Genomic DNA, 21,553 nt, shown 5'->3' with positions numbered 1-21,553 from the left:
GTTCTTATGCCAGTCCCAGGCAGTTTTGAGACCTGTGGCTTGATAATATAGATTGATCTCTGATATTGTGATCCCTCCAACTTTGTTCTTTTTCAGGGTTGCTGTGGCTATTCAGGGTCTTTTTTTAAGTTCCAGATGAATTTTTGGAGAGGTTGTTCTAGATCTTTGAAGTATGCCATGGTATTTTAATGGGGAATGCATTTAATCTGTATATTGCTTTGGGTAGTATGGAAATTTCAATGATGTTAATTCTACCAATTCATAAACATGGTATGTTCTTCCATTTCTTTATGTCTCCCTCTATCTCTTTTTTCAATGCCCTGTAGTTTTCTGAGTACAGGTCTTTTACCTACTTAGTTAAGTTTATTCCTGGGTATCCTAATTTTTTTGGTGCGATGGTAAATGGAATTTTCTTTTCCTTTCTCTTTCTGTGAGTTAATTATTGGTGAATAAAAAGCCCATAGATTTCTGGGTTCCAATTTTGTATCCTTCTACATTGCTGAATTCATTTATTAAGTCTAGTAGTTTTTTGATGGAGTCTTGGCGTTTTGTATGTATAGTGTCATATCATCTGCAAATAATGACAGCTTTACTTCTTATTTTCCAATTTGGATTCCTTTTATTTTTTCTTGTCTGATCGCAATGGCTAGTACTTCCAGTACTATGTCAAACAGGAGTGGTGAGAGTGGGCATCCCTTCTTTGTGGTGTCTTTATCTGGTTTTGTAATTAGGGTAATGCTGGATTCATAGCAAGAGCTTGGAAGTGTGCCTTCCTCTTGAATTTTTTTGGAATAGTCTGAGGAAGATAGGTTTTAGTTCTTCTTTGAATGCTTGGTAGAATTCCCCTGTAAAGCTGTGGGACCAGGGCTTTTGTTTGCTTGAAGATTTTGGATCACTGCTTCAGTTTCATTGGTAGTTATTGGCCTATTCAAGTTTTTTGAATCCTCCTGATAAAGTTTTGGGAGCTTATTTTTCTAAGATAATGTCCATTTCATCTAGGTGTCCATTTTGTTGGAATAGAGTTTTTCATAGTATTTTTTCATAATCCTCTGTATTTCTGTGGGATACGTTGTTATCTCACCCCTTTCACTTCTGATTTTGTTTATTTGGATCCTCTCTGTTTGCTTCTTGGTTAGCCTGGCTAGATGTTCATCAATCTTTTTTATCCTCTCAAAAATCTAGATCTTGGTTTTATTGATCTTTTGTAATTTTTTTGTCTCTATGTTGTTTATTTCTGCTCTGATCTTTATTATTTCCTTCCTTCTGCTTATGCTGGGCTTTTCTTGATGCTCTGCTTCTATCTCTTGAAGTTGTAGGGATAGATAATTTATTACCATTTTTTCTTGTATTTTAAGGTTAGCCTGTAGAGCTATGAACTTCTCTCTCAAGACTGCTTTCACTGTGTTCCATAAATTTTGGATTGTTGTGTTTTCATTGTTGTTTGCTGCCATGATGCTTTTAATTTCTTCTTTGATCTCTTTGGTAACCCAATTATTGTTTAATAGCATGATATTTAGCCACTAGGTGTTTGATTTTCTTTCAGTGTTTTTATTGTAGTTGATTTCTACTTTTATTCCATTGTGATCTGAGAACATGCTTGATATGATTTCTATCTTCTTGAATTTGAAGAGACTTGGCCTGTGTCCCAATATCTGGTCTACCTTTGAAAATAATCCATGTGCAATGGAGAAGAATGGATAATCTGTAGCTTTGGGGTGAAATGTTCTGAAGATGTCAATTAATTCCACCTGATCTAGTGATTCTTTTAGGATTGATGTTTCTTTGCTGATGTTTTGTTTAGAGGATTTATCCAGTGGTGTTAGTGGAGTATTAAAGTCCCCTACTATGACTGTATTGCTGTCAATCTCTCCTTTGATATTCTTCAGAAAATTTTTTTTAACGTATTTGGGTGCTCCTGTATTGGGTGTGTATATGTTTACCAGATTTATATCTTCGTGTTTGATTGCTCCTGTTAGTATTATGAAGTGGCCTTCCTTATCTCTTATTATGTCCTTCACTTTGAAATCTAATTTGTCAGATATAAGTATTGCTACTCCAGCTTTTTTTTTTTTTTTCATTTCCATTTGCCTGAAAATCCTTTCTCCATCCCTTCCCCATCAGTCTGTGTGAGTCCTTTGGTCTGAGGTGGGTCTCCTGTAAATAGCAGATATATGGGTCATGTTTTCTTATCCACTCAGCTACTCTATGTCTTTTGATTGGGGCATTTAATCCATTTACATTTAAAGTTATTATTCATGCCCTCTCACTGCAAAAAGACTTGTTTGAGATGTCTTTTTTTTTTTTTTACTGTGGATGATTTTTTTATTTTGCATTTCATATATCATCCAGTTTCACATTCTCAGAGGATCAGCAATTACAATAGCCACCTCATCTCCCAAGTCTGAAAATGGCAAGACAGCCACAGCTGCGGCCAAAGACAAAGCACTGATGTGCTCACAAAACAAAAAAAATTGCACAATCTTCCCTTCATTTTTCTTAAACTAACACCTGACACAAAGGTTCACGGCTGGAGAATGGAAACCCTTTCTTCTTCATGCCTCAAACTAAACATTAAACTTATGTGACAGGGTGAACAAGGTTTCTTCAATAATTAATTGTACACACACATAAAAAATCCTTTATGATGCATAAATATTTTGTTACACAGGGTACAAAAATACTTTCACTTTTTGGTTGGTTTCGTAGTTTGGAAAGAATGAGGAGCAGTGGCAGGGGTGGGGTGCGCTGTGGAGAGGTGAGCAAAATGGGCAGAGAAGGGATGCTCTGAACAGCCGCTGGCCCATCTGAGGAGGAAGCGGAGGACCCCGATTTGAAATGAAAAAGGAAACACTCTGTCGGGTGGTCGTTGCTGTTCAGCCGGGAAGTGTGTGAGGCAGTGGAACTGGCAGCAGGGCGCGGGCCTCAGCGAAGCAGGGTGGGTGTAGGGTAGGGGTGTGAAGAGAGAGACCAGGAACGATGAACCATTAAAGGCCAGGACCTGTTGCTATGGTGACACAGTGTGAGAACAAACTGTACACTCACATATACAATTCATGCCAGAAAATATGCAAAATCAAACGCCTTGTTTCTCTGAGGTGAAGCTACAAAAGCAAGTTTGGATGGGAGGTCGGGCCTTGCTTGGTCCCAGTGAGGCCTCGGAACTGGGTCTGGTGTCCCAGAACCCTCCCCTGAGGCCTTGGAGAAGGATTCTGGGCAGAACAGGGCTGAGGAAGAGGAGAGAGAGGAACAGGAAGCAGTCCACTGAGTCAGGCTTAAAATTCATAGTATTTGGAGGAAAGCAGCAGCTCTCCACAGGCCACCTGGGGACAGTGGAAGCTGTGGGCAAGCGGGCAGCTTCCTCCCCAGCGAGGGGGGGGGGCAGGGGGGCGCGGGGAGGGGAGTGTCAAGCTCTGGTAACAAGACTGAGAAACTAACAGAACTGATGGTATTTCCATCCTTGCTGGGTGGTATCAGAGGAAGGGTACCAGCACATCTGAGCATGCAGGGTGGCGACTGGGTAGGTGAACGTAGTGTGTGAGATAGCCGGGGTCAGCTCTGTGGTGCACAGAGGGTAGGGGGTCCAGGCCTCTGGGGATGTGGGGATCAGAGCAGTCCCCATCAGGTCATAGGGGTCCCATCCGATGAAGTGTGCTCCTAGGGTGGGGTGAGCGCTGGTGCGATTTGGTGTAGCCATTAGCTTGTTCTTGGACATCTTGGTATTGGATTTGGCAAACTCTAGCCTCAGGGTCTGCAGGTTCTCGGGATCAAAGCGAATACCATTCTTTGCTGCTTCTGCTCCTGCCCAGCTGTCAAAGATCACAAAACCAACAGGCTGTCCCGATGTGAGCTTGATCAGGGACCCTTCATACCCCTTGAATGGCCTGAAGAGCAGGTAGAATTCTCTGGGTTTAATGTCCACAGGGAGGCCACTGACGAGCAGTGTCCGGACCTCCTCCTCCAGGGTGCCTCCGGAGCCTGAGCCCGGGCCGGTGCTGGTGCTGTGCTCCTTGTCCGGCTTCAGGTTGTTCATGGTGGTGGGGGGAGGGCGGGAAGGGGTGATGGAAAGAAGGGAACCCGGAGGGTGAGCGTGGAGCTGACCCGGGCGAGGAGGTGGGAGGGGGCATGGTGAGTGGTGCACTCTGGGGGTGGGGGCAGGGTGGGGGTGGGGGGCGCGTGGGGTGGTGTGAGGGGCGGCCACTGCGTGGGGCTGAAGTCACATCAAGTTTGGCGGGTGCGGGAGGAGTGGAGGGGGTGAGGCGGGGGAGGCACTGCGAACAGGAGCCGAGCCTGAGTGGCCGCTGACTCCACCTTTTCACTGCAACCTCAGAGTGTGCCTGTGGCAGCGGCGACAGGGGGCAGGCACCCTGTTTGAGATGTCTTGTACCCATGGTGTGGGGAAGTGGGTTTTTGGTATCCAAATCCAGCCTAGTACCAGGAATGCTCAGGGCCTACTCAAGAAGGCAAATAATCCTTTCCACAGGGTAAAATAAGATTGTTAGAGTGTTGAGTTTGACAGTAGAATAGTAGTCAATTTTTCAGAGGAATTTAAATTGGCTAATTGAAATAAGCTAATATTCTAGAAAAATTGATTGTACTGTACAAAAGCTGTTCCTAAAGTGTTAACAAAAATTTTTATTGGCAGTTCATCTCATGGTAAAATTGCGCAACATGTAATGAACATAAAGCAGTCATTAGTGCAAAAAATTAAAATGTAAAAGCTATCAAGACTACATTATAAAATTTCCAAAAGCCTCCTAATATTTAAATAAAAAAAATGGGGTGATAGTAAAAGAATATCATGTAAGGAAAAGTATCCTGCAAGTAAATTACATCTAGAAAATTTGTACTTTAGAAAATTAACTTTCATTTGAAATGCTAACAACAAGACACCCATGAAAAACACACATGGTGTCAAAACAAGCCAGAGGAAAATCATTTGGACCAAAAAAAATGAAAAAGGATCCCAAGTCAAATTTATAGAAAATATCCATTTATTAACTTTTGGTCGAGAATATGTTTGTATATTTTCAGAAAACAACTCCAAGACCATGGGGATTCCTGCAACAGAGAGGAATTGACAGGAGTGCTCCAGCCATGAAGACAGAAGAGAAACAGTCCAGAGATGGAAGACACTGACAATGCCTTGCCATACTAGCAGATAGCAGCTGTGCATCACTGAAGGATGCCCAGGACCAAACCAGAGACGGTTGGACTGGAATCACCACCATTTGTCCACCAACTAGATCTGAAATATCATTGCCGACATGTACACATAAGGAACTGTTTGACATTGAAAATGGGACTCAAAAGAACTGTTGGCCCAGAAAGAAACAGACTACAGACTGATTCATTTGCCTCGCAGCATAACCATTATGACTTGTCTCATTTTCAATTCTTATAAGGGTATTTCTTGTATCACATGATCTCATGCATCTAGGGGAAATAATGAACATAAACTGATGAACAAAAGCAGACCCAGAGACAGGGAAGCATCGATCAGACTGTCAAACCTTAGAGGAAGGTGGGGAGGGTGGGGGAATGGGGGAGAGATCAACCAAAGGACTTGTGTGCATGCATATAAGCCTAACCAGTGGTCATGGACAACAGGGGGGTGGGGGAATACGTGGGGAGGGGTTTGGGATGGGAATGGGGGGATGAGGACAATTATGTGATACCATAATCAATAAAGAAATTTTTTAAAAATAAAATAAAAAAGTTATTATTCATAGGTACTTGTTTCTCGCCATTTTTAGTCTTTATGCCTGTGTCCCTTATTCCCTTCCTATTTCTTATTTTTATAGCAGTCCCTTTTTCATTTCTTGCATTGCTGGTTTGGTGATAATAAACTCCCTTAGTCCTTTTTTATCTGTGAAGCTCCTGATTTCACCCTCAACTTTGATTGATAGCCTTGCTGGGTACAGTATTCTTGGATTCAGACCCTTGCTTTGCATGGATTTGTATATTTCATTCCATTTCCTTCTGGCCTGATGTGTTTCTGTTGAGAAATCAGTCAATAATCTGATGGGAGATCTCTTGTAGGTAACTTTCTATCTCTCTCCGGTAGCCTTTTAAGATTCTTACTTTGTCATTGGTGTTTGACAATATATATATATAAAGCTAGTGTCCATAACCACCGCAATGACCAAATGTCCAGTCACCATGAGGTGCATTGAGCACCTCTTGGTCCCTTTCCCACCCCCACCCCCGTGAGCAATGGTTCCTGGCAGTGGGGCAGGACGGCTTGCGGCTGGTGACTCCCGGCAGTGGCAGGGTGGGGCAGCTCCTGGGTCCCTGCAGTGGGGTGGGGCAACTCATGGCTCCCAGTGGTGGGGCAGGGTAGTTATGGCTCCCGGTGCAGAAAATCCAAACCAAGGTGGTACGACTGAGGCAGCAGATCAGATTTAAAAATATCTGCTTTTGTGACACAAATGTGGAGCTGGAAAAGCAGTCTGGGTTAGGCAGTGTCTCTCACTAGAATGATCACCATGTGTTCCTCCTCCAGCTTGCCCAATGTCCTCAGTGCTGACTGCAGGTACTACTGTGAAAAGTTGGGCAACTCATGTCTCCCAGTGGAGGGGTAGCTCGTGGCTCCCGATGGGCTGCTTGTGGCTCCCAGTAGTGGGGTGGGGAAGCTCTTGGTGGTGGCTCACAGCTTGCGCATGGTTTTGTGCACTGGGCTTCTAGTATAATTATAATGTATCATTGTGTTGGTCTTTTTGGGTTCATCTTGTTTGGGACTCTGTGTGCTTCTTGGACTTGTGTGAGTTTTTTCTTCTTCCCAACATCAGGGAAGTTTTCTGTCATTATTTCTTCAAACAGGTTTTATATTCCTTGCTCAGTTTCCTCTCCTTCTGGGACCCCTATTATGTGGATGTTGTTTTGTTTCATGTCCCAAAGTTCCCTTAGGCTCTCCTCCTGTTTTTTAATTGTTTTTCCAGTTGCTGATCTGCTTGGGTAGTTTTTCTTACCTTGTCTTCTAGCTCATTGATGAAGTCCTCCACTTCTTCTAGTCTACTGTTGATGCTTTCTATTGTGGTCTTTATTGCAGTGATGTCATTTTTCATTTATTCTTGGTTCTTCTTAATTTCCTCTTGGTTCTTACACATAATGTTGAATTTGTCTTCCATCCTTTTCAGCGTCCTTACGACCATTGCTCTGAATTATTTCTCTGACATATTGCTTGCCACCATTTCCTTTGCTTCCTTTTCCAGTGATTCCTCCTTTTCTTTCATATGTGGGCTGTTTTTTGGGGGGTTTTTTTTTGTTTGTTTGTTTGTTTGTTTGTCTCTCTATGTTCACTCCTCTCAGTGTGTCTGATTGTGTAGCACTATCTCTCCTGTGTTGACTTAAAGGCACAAGATACAACACAATAAGACACAATGCACAGGGTACCAAACACAAATGTATTCACAATACCAACAACCCCAAACAAAAGTGACCACAAGGGAAAAGAGAATTAGGGGAGAGAAAATAGTGCAAAAATGATATTGATAAAAAGGAAAAAAATGTAAGAGAGGAAAGAAAGACAAGAAAAAAAGAAGGGAGGGGGTAAATATATGTATATGGGGAGAAAACTCCAAAAAACTAACAGCTAATAAAAAAATGCAAACAACAAACACCCTGAGATGAATGCAAACAACTAATCCAAAAACTGCAAAAACAAACACCCAAACAACAAACACCCAGCTGAATCTGAGGAGGCAGAGCTCTTTCCAGGATATCTCTGACCTTTCCGTCCAAGGATTGCCTCATCAGCTGTGTTTAATTCACCAATTCTGGGTGGTTGTTATTCGATGCAGCTGTTCCTTCTTTCTGCTCTGTGAGAAGGTGCAGGGCCCGTTTGCATATTTGGCACTGCTTTGTCTCCCCTTGGAAAAACTTTTTAGGAATCCATGGCCTGGGAGGCTGGAGTCTCGATGTTTGTGGGTTCGCAGCTAAGGCAGCTGGTCCCTGGGCATTGTGGTTGTAGGGTCCTGGGAGGTATCCAAGGTCTCCCCTGTTGAAGGTAAGGCTGGGCTTCTGTTCACAGCCACTCTTCCCTTTAGTCTTTGTGGCAGAGCCAGCTGCTCCAAGAGATTTCAGCAGTAAAAGAGGCTGCCCAGGCAGGGGAGCCTGGTCCGCCAGTCTACAACAGTCATGTGGAATATAGCTGTCCCTCACTCACAAATACAGACACTCCCCCCACGTCCATACACTCTCCTTTTGCTCTCTCACTCACACTGTATCTTGAAGTCTGCCGTCCCATTGGCCACCATCTTGGCTTCAATAATAACACATTTTTTAAACAAATTCTTCTGAAGTATAATATGATGTTAACTATTACATTTCTTAATGTCCAAAGGTATCACACAGGTTTTAACTTATATGGTACTGCTTGAGGAGCTATGGGGAGAATGATTTCCAGGCTGGTGTTACCTTCCAGGAAGAAGGGCAGTAATCAAGTGATTAGTACCTTCAATGTGTCAGGGGATGAAGTAGCAGCCTATCCTGTCTGGCCTCTAGGTACAAACACAGGTGGCCTATGTGAGGAGGAAACTGGTCTTGCAAGGAGCGTCAGGCCATAAAAACTGTGAACAATGCACTGCCCTGTTGGGGGGGGGGGGAGGTCGTTATCGCTGGCCCCAGGACATATAATCAGATATGGCCTGGGGACCCCCAACACCTGGGGGCCTTTCTGTAAGCCCATGAAAGGGGGCAGAACCATATCTGCAAGACAAAGACCCCAGAAGATTATAAAAAGTGAAGCCCTCTGCGTGTTTCTTCACTCTGACTTGGAAATTATTCCCAGAGTTCACTAATGTTAATAAACGAGGTCCCTACCTTTCTCTAGGAAGCATGCTTGGTATTTCTTTGGTCTTCTGCAACATGTGGTTCCCTGAACTGGGAAGCTAACTGTGTTTGGTTCTTGCCTTCGGTGAGTGGACGGGGTTTGGGGCCCAGGGGCATGGGACAGGCCTCCAGGAGGCATGCACTGCTGATTTTAGCAGAATTGAACCGGGGGACTCCAGGCACTCCCAGACATCAGTACAGGACCCGGCCAGCATCTGGAGAAAGTGGACAAACACCTCTGGACCTGTCAACAGAATCGGTAAGGTAGGGGCCCCAGTCAGTCAGGCCCACTCCAAGTGAGTGGAAGGGGGAGCTTGATCACCTCCCCAGAAGTCATAGGACTTTGTCAGGTAAATCAGGAATGAGGACTCTGGAGGTGAGTGAATTCAGATTCGATTAAGGAATTATGGGTTCACTTTTCTGTTTGTTTGTGTGTGGGACTATCCAATTTGCTACCGAGAAGGGGGGATGGACGCAGTCTTAACTCCTCCAGTAGGTTCTCACCGAGACATCGGTCGAGAATTCTGTTCTGGGGCGAGGGTGCAGGGAGTGCCCCCATGCCCATCTGGGGAGTTGGGCATTATCTGCTCAGCTCCAGTCTGGATTAGTCTACTGAGAGAGTATGAGTACGGATGTTTGTCTATCTTGGCATAATTATCTGCTGATTAACTGGTCTGTGTGAAAGCAAAAGCTACTTTGATTTTCTGTTTGCTCATCTGGTTCAAACATTTGATTTACTGAAGGCTGAACCCGTGATGGTCTGCAAAAGTTTCAAGCAGTGCTGTTGAGTTAGTTTTCTCAGAGATGTTTGCTCTCTATCACGGAGGGATAGTTGGTAAAAAATTTTGTCTATGTTTGTGTACTAGGGGCTTTGGTTTGCTCTTTGATTTTGCTGTGTTAGGTTGAAATTTTGGAATTCTGGCGTAGATTTAAAGGTATTTGCAGCTTTTCTTGTTTCTTTTGGCTGGCTGGGACTTTCAGGGGCAGGGCTCACAGCTCCACAGGGCAGAGAGATTTTACCTGCCCTGCCCCTGCCTGTGCTGATTAAGGATCTTTTCTTTAAGGAGACCCTCCAGGCTTTTAGTAAATTTCCCTGCACCCTTGTCTGTCTCTCGCCACCAATCATCATGGGGATGGAACAAAGTAAACTCACTGTTCTCAATTGCATGTTGGAAACTTTTGAAAAGGGTTCTATTTAGAACTTTGGTATTAAAATGAACCTGAAAACACTGAGGAAATTCTGTGAATTAGAATGGCCAGGTGTTGGGGTCGGCTGGCCCCCGGAAGGCTCTTTAGATGTAGGACTGGTCAGGGTGGTCTGGAATGTAGTCATGACAGACCCCAGATACCCAGATCAGTTCCCTTACATAGATAGCTGATTAGGAATTGCTCAAACCTTGCTGCCTTGGATCCGGTTCTATAAGGTTTTACTAGTAGGAGAAAAGAAACAGGTCTCTCAGAAGGGAACCCAACCCCTCGTTCTGTCAGGAACCCCTGAGGAAGTCCCCCTAGTTTTACCATCTCCATATGTGCCACAGGCAGCACCAAGTGCTTCCCAGCTGGTCTGAAAGGTCCAGAAACAACACTCCCTTTCGTTTCTCCTCAACCAGACTCTCCAGAGCCAGTTGGGCAGCGCTTGCGTTCAGCCGCCCAAAGGCTCAGCCCACAACAAGCACGCCAGATGCCTCTAAGGGAGATTCAGGGTGCCAAAGTAGTTGGCAAAGATGGAACCTTGCAGGAGGGAAGGCCAGTCTATTATTATCAGCCCTTAACCACCGGTGACATCTTGAATTAGAAACATCACACCCCAGCTTATTCTGAAAAACCTCAGGCCATGATAGACCTCCTAGAAATAATCTTCTAGACCCAGAAGCCCACCTGGGTGGACTGCAAGCAGATCCTTTTCATGTTCTTTAACACTGAAGAGTGCATGAGAGTAGTAACAGAGGCTCGTAAGTGGCTCCAGACCCAGGCCCCAGCAGGGATAGTAGATACAGACAGATGGGCCAGAAAGGCCTTCCCAGATGAGGAACCTGATTGGAACCCAAACTCAGAAGATGGAAGGACTGAGCTAGAAAGATATCGGCTGGCCTTCCTCCAGGGTGTCAGGGCCGGAGCCAAGAAGCCCACCAACATGGCTAAAATCTCTGAGGTTTTCCAGAAGCCTGATGGAAGTCCAGCATCTTTATATGAGAGACTATGTGAGGCATACCAGATCTACACCCCCTTTAGACCTGAAGCCCCAGAAAATCAAACCATGGTAAACGCCGTTTTTGTAGTCCAAGCCCAGTCTGACTTCAGGAGAAAATTATAGAAACTGGAAGGGTTTGCAGGAAAGAATGCTACTGAACTGCTAGAGATAGCTAACAAGGTTTTCATCAGTTGAGACAGTGCAGCAAGAAAGGAGGAAGAAAAGAGAATACAAAGAAGGGCCAATGTAATAGCAGCAGCTTTTAGAGGCTCAGGCTCCCAGACAGATCAGCAAGAATACAGACCAGGAGGAAAAGGAAGAGTGAGCCTGAGATGAGACCAGTGTGCCTATTGTAAGGAAACAGGACACTGGAAGAATGCATGTCCCAAACGGCAAAGTAAAAATACTGGGTCCCCTTTTCTGCCCAGTTGCTATCAATGAGAGCCACCTGAAGCAGATCTCATTGGACTAGCAATGGCTGATTCCGACTATGACAGACCCGGCTCACTTCAGCTAGGCCCCCACGAGCCCATGATCAGAATGAAAATTGAGGGCCAAACTGTGGACTTTATGGTTGATATGGGAGCTGAGCACTCAATAGTCACTCAGAAAGTAACACCTCTCTCAGAAAAGGAGGTCACCATTATTGGAGCTACTGGGGATCAGACCCACAGACCATTCTGCCGCCTTCGCCGATGCCAACTTGGCGGTGTTAACGAAAAAACCATTGAAACCTGTAAAGAATTTTAGTGAGTTTATTTGAGCCAAAATGTCGACATATGCCGGGAAGCAGAACCTCAATGAATTGAGATAATGCTCCGAAGAAATGGTGGGTTACATCTGTATTTATACATTGCCATCAAAGGAGGGACATAGGTCGGCTACATGAAACTCATTGGTGACGGATTAAGGAGGTGGGATAAAGTCAACCGGTGGGAAACCCCTGGGATTGGATAAAAAGCAAAATGATGGACACATACTTAGGTGGATACAGGAACAATTAACATGATAATTAAGGAATTTGAAGTATCTATCCTGGCGCCCACCACATTTGGTTGTGCCCCAGGGGCTCCAGCAAAAGAAGGAAGTTACAAGTTACCCAGACATCTCACAGATATGTTATCTTAGAGGCAAAAAGGCAAATGGGCTCAGTAAGGAAGATCTAAGTTGATCTTTGTCAGGGAAGATATCGGACTAGGACATGACTACCCACTATAACCTGTTTGTAGTTAAATATGTAATTTTCAAACCATCCTTTGTGGTTATTTCAGGTCTCTGAGTTTGCAAGACTGCCACGCAGGCCTCCCCTGAGCTTGTCAGGTTAGCATGTGGCTCCTTTCGTTCACAGCGGTCATCAAGTAATTCATGAATTCCTGTACTTGCAAGACTGTCCAGTGCCTCTAATGGGTAGAGACCTTTTAGCCAAAATGGGAGCAGAAATCACTTTTGCTCCAGATGGCTCAGCACAGCTTCGCCTAGGTGAGGAGACCTCCCCAATGATCCTGTCCTTAGCAGTGCCGAGGAGGAAGAATGGAGACTTTATACCCGCCCCCCCCCCCCCCCACCCCAGACAAAGGCCTCACCATTAGAACATGAATTACAGAATGAATTTCCGCTGGTCTGGGCAGAAGGGAATTCTCCAGGCCTGGCTAAGGACCACACCCCAGTAATAATTGACTTAAAGCCTGGGGCACAGCCTGTTAAGATCTGCCAATATCCAATTCCAAGGGAAGCATGCCTAGGAATTGAGGTCCACTCAGACAGTCTGCTTCAGTGGGGACTTGTTAAACGATGCAGGTATCCATGGAACACGCCTCTCTTGCCTGTCAAAAAGCCTGGGACTAACGACTACCTCCAGGTGCAGGATCTACGGGCTGTTAATGAGGCTGTTATAACCCTGCATTCAGCACTGCTGAACTCCTACACTCTTCTGGGACTCATCCCATCAGAGGCAGAATGGTTTACATACCTAGATCTGAAAGATGCCTTTTTCTGTCTTTGATTAGTGCCTTCCAGTCAGCTTCTCTTCACTTTCAAATGGGAAAACCCAACTACATGGGTCAAGGAGCAGTTTACCTGGACCAGACTGCCACAAGGGTTCAAGAACTCCCCTACTCTTTTTAGTGGAGCACTAGCATCTGATCTAAGTTCCCAGGACAGAACTTGGGGTCTGTTCTACTCCAGTATGTAGATGACCTCCTACTGGCCAGCTCCACACGAACTCAGTGCTGGGAGGGAACATGAGCCCTTCTGAGACTACTAACTGAAACAGGTTATCGGGTGTCTAAGAAAAAGGCACAGATTTGTCAGAAAGAAGTCAAGTATCTAGGCTTCCGGATCACCCAAGGGAAACGAAGGCTAGGGACTGAAAGGAAGCAGGCAGTATGTGCTATCCCAGTCCCTAGCACCCGGCGGCAGATTTGGGAATTCCTGGGAGCGGCAGGATTCTGTCAAATTTGGATCCCAAGGTTTTCAGACCTGTCCAAGCCTCTTTATGAAGCTTTAAGAGGAAAAGAGAAGGCACCCATCGACTGGGGTCCTGAACAGGAGAAAGCCTTCATCACCATAAGGGCAAAGCTCACTGAGGCCCCGGCACTAGGGCTACCAGATGTGACATGAGACTTCAATCTTTTTGTTCATGAGAACAGTGGGGTAGCCCTAGGAATTCTAACCCAGGAGTTTGGACCCTGGCCTATCTCTAGGGTTAGACCAGTAGCTTATCTCTCCAAGCGGATTGACCCAGTTGCCTCCAGGTGGCCCCCGGGCCTCAGGGCCCTTGCAGCCACGGCATTATTAGTCAAGGAAGCAGATAATCTTACCTTAGGACAAAACTTAAATGTAAAAGAATCTCATGCTGTTGTCACCCTGATGGAAACAAGGGGGCAGCATTGGCTGACTCATGCTCCAATGACTCAGTATCAAGGGCTATAATGTGAGAATCCGTGGGTACGATTAGAAGCAGTGAGAACACTTAATCCTGCCACCTTTCTACCCATCACTGAGGGGGCCCCTGAGCATGATTGCCTGGAAGTCCTAGAGGAGGTTTATTCCAGCCAGCCAGACCTAAGGGATAGGCCCCTGCAAAATGTGAACTTGGTATTGTTCACAGACTGCAGCAGCTTCTTAAATAAAGGAAAAAGATGAGCCGGTATTCAGTAGTACCAAACTTTGAGACAATTGAAGCACAGGCCTTGCCTGAACGATGGTCAGTGCAGATGGCAGAACTTTGGGCCCTAGTAAGAGCCCTATAACTCAGTAAGAAAAAGCGTGCCAACATCCACACTGACTCGCGCTATGCCTTTGCTACCCTGCATGTCCATGGGCCATATATAAGGAAAAGGGGGCTCTTGACAGCAGGAGAAAAAGGAATCAAAAATCAGAATGAGATTTTAAAGTTACTAGAAGCCGTTTGGGAGCCTAAGGAAATAGCCGTCATCCAATTGCAAAGGTCACCAGAAAGGGAAAGACTCAGTATCAGAAGGAAACCAGTGTGCTGATGCTGCAGCCAAGCTGGCTGCTAAAGCACAAGCAGCACTGGCACGGATCATGTTGGCCCCCGAATTACCTGAACCTCCAAAATACACTCCTCAGTAAGAGAAATGGGCCCAGAAAGAAAGGGGCAAGAGAACAATGGAAGGCTGGTCAGGCCTTGCTTCTCTCTTGCTTTCAGGGCCTGGCCAGCAGCTGCGCCTCTCTTTCTCTGGATCCTCCGCTGGGGCTGCTGATCAGCCCCACCTCTCTGATCAGGCCCGTTGATAGGCCCAGAGATGCTGACTGGCATAGAAACCGACCAATCAGAACCAAATCTGGGTGAAGTTCCAGGAGCCAATGGCTGCTTAGGAGGCAGAGCTTTAGATGCTGACTGGCATAGAAACTGACTAATCAGAATCAAATCTGGGTCAACTGTGAGAAGCCAATGGCTGCCTAGGAGGCAAAGCTTTGGACACTGACTATCATAAAAACCGACCAATCAGAACCTAATCTGGGTGAACTGCGAAGGCAGAATCTAAGATGGGAGCTGAGGAGGAGTTTTAAGGGCAACAGCTGTTTGGTGTAAGATGGGAGCTGAGGAGGGGTTTTAAGGGCAACAGCTGTTTGGTATAAGGTGTAAGAAAGCGGTTCAATTTTTTAATGACCTGTTTGGCAGTATAATGAATATGGCTGGCTATCAGTCCAGGTATAGGGATTATGTATTTTTGTCTGCCAAAAGCATCTCTTCCTGATGAAAAAGGCTTTTCCTTCCCATTTAAGCAATCCTATCCTATATAATCTATCTATACTACTAAAAGGGTAATATGCTCATTAGACTCAGTCAACCAGCCATTTTCTGGAAATCCGACTTCCTTCCGGACAAAGCCATGGTTGTGGGGGCCAAGACAGAGGCTGTTAGGGGTGATCAGGTCGGCAGGGGGGGGTAGTTGGGGGCGAGACCAGGCCAGTGGGGGAGGGCAGTTGGGGGTGAGATCAGGCCAGCAGGGGAGAGAAGATGGGGGTAAGATCAGGCCAGCAGGGGAGGGCAGTTGGGGGCAACCAGGCTGGCAGGGAGGGCAGTTGGGGGCAATATCAGGCTGGTAGGGGAGGGCAGTTAGGAGCGATCAGGCAGGTAAGCAGGTGAGCAGTTAGGAGCCAGCGGTCCCAGATTGTGAGAGGGATGTCCGACCACTGGTTTAGGCCCAATCCCTGATTGGAGAGGGTGCAGGCTGGGCTGAGGGACATCCCCCTCCCCGTGCACAAATTTTGTGCACCGGGCCACTAGTTCTATAAATAAACTGCAACCAAACACTGGGAGCTAGAAGAATGATTTTGAGGAATGAATAACTTCAACATTTTTCTAAATAAAATCATAAGCAGTGTATTGATCCTTTTATTTATCCCTTATTAAAGCCTTGCTAATTCAACCTTCTAGCCTATCCTCTTCATGAAATTTTCCTTGATACTCTCATTGAACTGTGATCTTTGCTAAAATTGGTCATTGTAACAATTTCTTTGTACAGTGACACTTTTCAAAATGTCATTTATTAATTGTTTATATGACCTTTTTGATTACTTTGTAATGGTATACTTTTTTGGCATTTGTAAAATTTTTATAGCTTTAGAAGTTTCTCATTTAAAAATTCATTCACATTATCTTTTTCAATACTCACATAGACCTCATAATTCAATAGATCATCCCTATTTTACTGATACGAGGGACATGAGATGATGCAACGGGCCAGCATCACAAGTCTTGGATTCTAGATTCCACTTTATTACTTACTAGAGGCCCAGTGCACGAAATTCGTGCACTGGGGATGGTGTCCCTCAGCCCAGCTTGCACCCTCTCTAATATGGGATCCCTCTCACAATCCGGGACCGCTGGCTCCTAACCGCTCACCTACCTGCCTGATTGCCCCCTAACTGCTTCCTTGCTGGCCTGATTGCCCCCTAACTGCTCCTCTGCGGGCCTGATTGCCCCCAAATACCCTCCCCTGCTGGCCTGATCACCCCCAAGGCTTTTATTAGTATAGATATGACCCTGCACAGAAAATTTTACTAACCCTGCTTTACAATAAGGGCTTGACGATTGAATCATTAGGACCAGACACCAAGATTTCCTTTCTTTGAATAGTGGAGGGAATACTTATCTTGTCTTTAAGTTGCCCAGAAATTAAAATGAGATAATGACTTAGAAAAGTATAAAAGCACCATATAAAGACAACTGTCTTTTTAATGAAGTGGCAAAATGAAAAACACTTTTTATTCTCCCCTTCCTTCCTTTACAGCTTTTATTTAAACTTTGAAATTTATAAAAATTTCACTCCAATTTTCATTTCTTTACATTCAACATTATTTTGTATTGGTTTCAGGTTTTATATTAGTTACAGAATAGTGGTTAGACAATCATATACTTTACAAAGTGTTCCCCGATATTTCTAGTACCCACGTGGCATCATACCATCATTACAACACTATTGACTATATTCCCTATTTAAGTGACAATGGGTTTACAGGTTCCTTTCAGTCTTTCTTGTGTTGCTCATCCTTCCTTTTCTTTCTCACTTCTTCCCTCATTTTCTTTATATAGTATCTCAATTGGCCATCAAAGCTCAGTGAAGGCACTGGGACACGCTTCATCCATTTTACAGACCAGGAAACTGAGGCCAATTCCAGTTGGCTGTGGAACTTGACTCAGCACACAAGAAGCCCTGAGAGCCATGCTTTTTGTGCTTCCTAAGGGGCAGCGGCCCAGCAAACAGAACAAACCTTCCAGTCAGGCTTCCGAGCCTCTTTCTCAAGCACCTCTTCATTGTGGATGCTCCACATTCTTTCCTCTTCCCCCATCCTTTACTGCCCCCCCTTCTCTGAAGCAGGTGGAAGGCTTCCTACTCACTGCCTAGGCATGCTCTGCTATGGGGCAGGGTGTCCTGAGCTTGCTTTTGGGTCACGGCAAGAGCAGGAGTCACTGCCTCTGAAGTGTGAAGGCCGCCTGAGTGAGGCCCATTAGCACTGGGAGCTTCTCTGAATCACATCAGTCAGTCCAGTACCCTGCAGTGCAGCACCACTCCACTGAGGTGGCACCACCCCTCAACCCCTGCCTCAGGGGTGAGGGTCCTTGCCCCTCTGCCAGGAGTCCTTCCATGCCCCTTGATCTCTGGCTGGGCCCACCCACTTCTTGGGGGCACTGCAGAGCCTCTGTCTTTCTGCAGATGAGGCAGATCTCTGCCCTAGGTCTCCGCAAAGCTATGAATCTGTGGCCAGAGGCCTGGTCTGGGTCTCAGCAACCACATGCCTGCAATGTTCCCAGGGACCCTAATGAGCATGGATGTATTCTAATAAAATTATTTATGGACATTGAAATTTGAATTTCATATAATTTTTTACATCACAAAGTACTCTTGATTTTTTCAACCATTAAAAACTGTGAAAGATACGAAACGGAGGGAGGAACCAAGATGGCGGCATAGTTAAACAACTAATCTGCTGCCTCACACAACAATTTCAAAAATACAACTAAAAGACAAAACGTCTACCACCCAGAACCATGGGAAAGCTGGCTGAGTGGTAGATTTACAACTAAGGAGAGAAAGGAGCACAGACGCTGAAAAGCGCGCGAATCGGGCTGGCGGAGGGCAACTGGGTGCACAGCTTTTCTTCAACCCGCAGGGAGACAAGCTCCCGATCACTCTGAAATCCAGTTTCTGGGGACACTCGGGGGACTCTACAGGGAGAAGCTGGACTCTTGGCCATCGGGTCGGAAAGTGAGAGTGACTTTTTTGCAGAGGTGCGCCCAGCAATCATTGTTTAACTGCGCTGGAGCGCGGGGCGCAGGGACTTGGAAACGTGGAAAGGCAGAGACTGCTGACGCAAACCATAGCCGTTGGCCACGCCCCAGCCTAGTGACGCCCTGAGACCCCGCCCAGCCCTGAGGCCCCGCCCAGCCCTGAGGCCCCGCCCCGCACATTCTACAAACCTGCCCAAGGACCCACACAGCGGCTTTTGCATATAAATGGCCTGTTCTGTGGCAGATTAACCAACAGCAGCTCCAGTCAGACTGCTCCAAAACCGCCCAAGCAAAGGAGGAGAAAACTAGTTCTTGCTGTAGCTCCTGCTGGGGGACACACAGTACACAAGGGTAAACCAAGAGTGTCCACCTCAAGTAACTGGGAGGCTGACCCGTTGAACCAATAGGACACCTAGTACACAAAGCTACCCTACCAATTCCGGGAAGCAGAGAAAATGAGGAAGCAAGGAAACAGATCACAAACCAAAGAAATGGAGGAGAACAAGCGACTGGACATAGAGTTCAAAACCACGGTTATAAGGTTTTTCAAGAATTTCATGGAAAAGGCCGATAAATTCAATGAGACCCTTGAGGATATGAAAAAGGACCAACTAGAAATTAAACATACACTGACTGAGATAAAAAATATTATACAGAGACCTAATAGCAGACTAGAGGATCGCAAGAATCAACTCAAAGATTTGGAATACAAAGAGGCCAAGGACACTCTTCCAGAGAAGCATGAAGAGAAGAGAATTCAGAAAGTTGAAGATAGTGTAAGAAGCCTCTGGGACAACTTCAAGCGAACCAACATCAGAATTATAGGGGTACCAGAAGAAGAGAGAGAACAAGATGCTGAAAACCTATTTGAAGAAATAATGAATGAAAACTTCCCCCACCTGATGAAAGAAATAGACTTACAAGTCCAGGAAGCGCACAGAACCCCAAACAAAAGGAATCCAAAGAGGACCACACCAAGACACATCATAATTAAAATGCCACGGGCAAAAGACAAAGAGAGAATCTTACAAGCAGCAAGAGAAAAACAGTTAGTTACCTACAAGGGAGCTCCCATACGATTATCAGCTAATTTCTCAACAGAAACCATGCAGGCCAGAAGGGAGTGGCAAGAAATATTCAAAGTGATGAATAGCAGGAACCTGCAACCAAGACTACTCTACCCAGCAAAGTTATCATTCAGAATTGAAGGTCAGATAAAGAGCTTCACAGATAAGAAAAAGCTAAAGGAGTTCATCACCACCAAACCAGTATTATATGAAATGCTGAAAGGTATTCTTTAAAAAGAGGAAAAAGAAGAAGAAAGATAAAAATTATGAACAACAAATACATATCTATCAACAAGTGAATCTAAAAGTCAAGTGAATTAAAAATCTGAGGAACAGAATAAACTGGTGAACTTAATAGAATCAGAGGCATAGAATGGGAGTGGATTGATAATTCTCAGGGGGAAAGGGGTGTCTGTGTGGGGAGTATGGGAAGAGACTGGACAAAAATCATACACTTATGTATAAGGACAACGGGGGGGTGGGAACTGGGTGGTGGGGGAGATATGTGGGGAAAAAGGAGAAACAATTGTAATCTGAACAATAAAGTTTCATTGAAAAAAAAAACTGTGAAAATCATTCTTAGTTAATGGGATGAACAAAGTCAGATGGAAACTCTAGTATACTGCTGGTGGAGATGGTGCAGTCACTGTGGAAAACAGTATGGAGTTTCCTCAAAAAAATTAAAAATGGTACTCTCATTTGACCCAATCTTCCCACTTCTAGGAATATATCATAAGAAACATGAAACACTCATCATAAAGAATATATGCACCCTTATGTTCATAGCAGTGCAATTTACAATAGCTAAGACTTGGAAACAGCCTAAGATGACTGGATTAAAAAACTGTGGTACATCTGCACAATGGACTACTATGCAGCTGTAAAAAATAAAGAGCTGTTACCATTTGCAACAGCATGGATGGACCTGGAGAGTATTATGCTGAGCAAAATAAGCCAGTCAGAGAAAGATAAGTATTACATGATCTCACTCATATGTGAAATCTAATGAGCCAAATCAACTGATGATCAAAAATAGACCCAAAGTCATAGAAGGATGAACAGACTGTTGAACCTCAGTGAGAAGGCAGGGAAGGGTGGGTGGGAAGAGATCAATCAATGTACTTGTATGCATTTGCATAACCAGTAGACAGAGACAATGGGGTGGTGAGGGCCTAGAGTAGGGAAGGATAGGAGTGGGCTGGAAGTGGTTAATGGGGGAAAAAGGAGGACCTATGTCATACTTTCCACAATGAAGTTTTATTAAAAAATTAATTAATTAAAAAAAACAGATAGTAGATAAGGTTTAGCTTGTGGGGTGTAGTTTGCCAACATCTGGTATAAAATATGAATATCAGTTATAGTAAAAAATTGGATTGTATTTTTATTGATTATGGTAATTATATGAGCATATTTTGGGTGATCTTATTTGAATAGATAAGAATAATTATTTAATCATTTACTCACACAATATTGTGAGAATAAGAATTATAGTTAGAAGGGGAGAGTGGCCTTTTCTAGGAACTCATCGGCACCACCAACCTGACAGGCCTTTGTCACTGCCCATGACGCAGCAGCCACTCCAGCCAAAATCCTGCTGCATCACCTGCAGACCCACAGTCCCTGGGACCTCCACCTCCAAAGGTACACTGCTCCTACAGCAGTAAGTGCAACATCCCCCCTCCCCAGCGGCAGAACACCAGACACCACATTCGCGCATATCCAGCTTGCAGGCATCCAGGGCACACCACTCCATAGGCAACGTCTGGGAGCCACTGGGAGCCCCTGCTGGCTGTGATTCTGTACAGACAAGGGCACGCTACCCTGCAGTAGAAATTCTGAATTTCCTCTTTCTAAATAACTGCCCACAGACACCCCAGCTGTGTGACTTGAGCACCAGGGCCACTCAGAGTGCTTCAGAGCTCTGCACCGCAAAACATACCACCACAGTCGCACATTTCCAACAAGCAGGCACCCTGAGCTCTTCTATCCACAGGGCATTCCTGGGAGCTGCTGGGAATCCTCACTGGGTGTGATCTTGGATAAACAGGGATGCACTCCCCCCTGGCAGTAGAAATTCTGAATCCACTCATCCTGAATACCTGACCACAGATGCCTCAATTACACAGCATCAGTGCCAGGCCCTTCAGAGTGCTTCAGTGCCCCTCACTGGCAAACGCACCACAGATGCCACTGTGAGCCATCACT

The 21,553-nt window shown here is 45.2% G+C and overlaps 1 protein-coding gene across 1 annotated transcript; it reads right to left on the bottom strand.

Moving 5' to 3' along the window:
• Positions 1-3,430: 3,430 nt before the first annotated feature.
• On the bottom strand, positions 3,431-4,030 carry LOC129150045 (RNA-binding protein with multiple splicing 2-like). Its single transcript, XM_054720232.1, has one exon. The coding sequence runs from the start codon at positions 4,028-4,030 to the stop codon at positions 3,431-3,433; it is 600 nt and encodes a 199-aa protein (XP_054576207.1).
• Between the last annotated feature and the right edge of the window lie 17,523 nt (positions 4,031-21,553).

The sequence above is a fragment of the Eptesicus fuscus genome, chromosome 8, assembly GCF_027574615.1.
Source record: "Eptesicus fuscus isolate TK198812 chromosome 8, DD_ASM_mEF_20220401, whole genome shotgun sequence".
NCBI lineage: Eukaryota > Metazoa > Chordata > Mammalia > Chiroptera > Vespertilionidae > Eptesicus > Eptesicus fuscus.
This window is presented reverse-complemented; position numbering and strand designations above follow the sequence as displayed.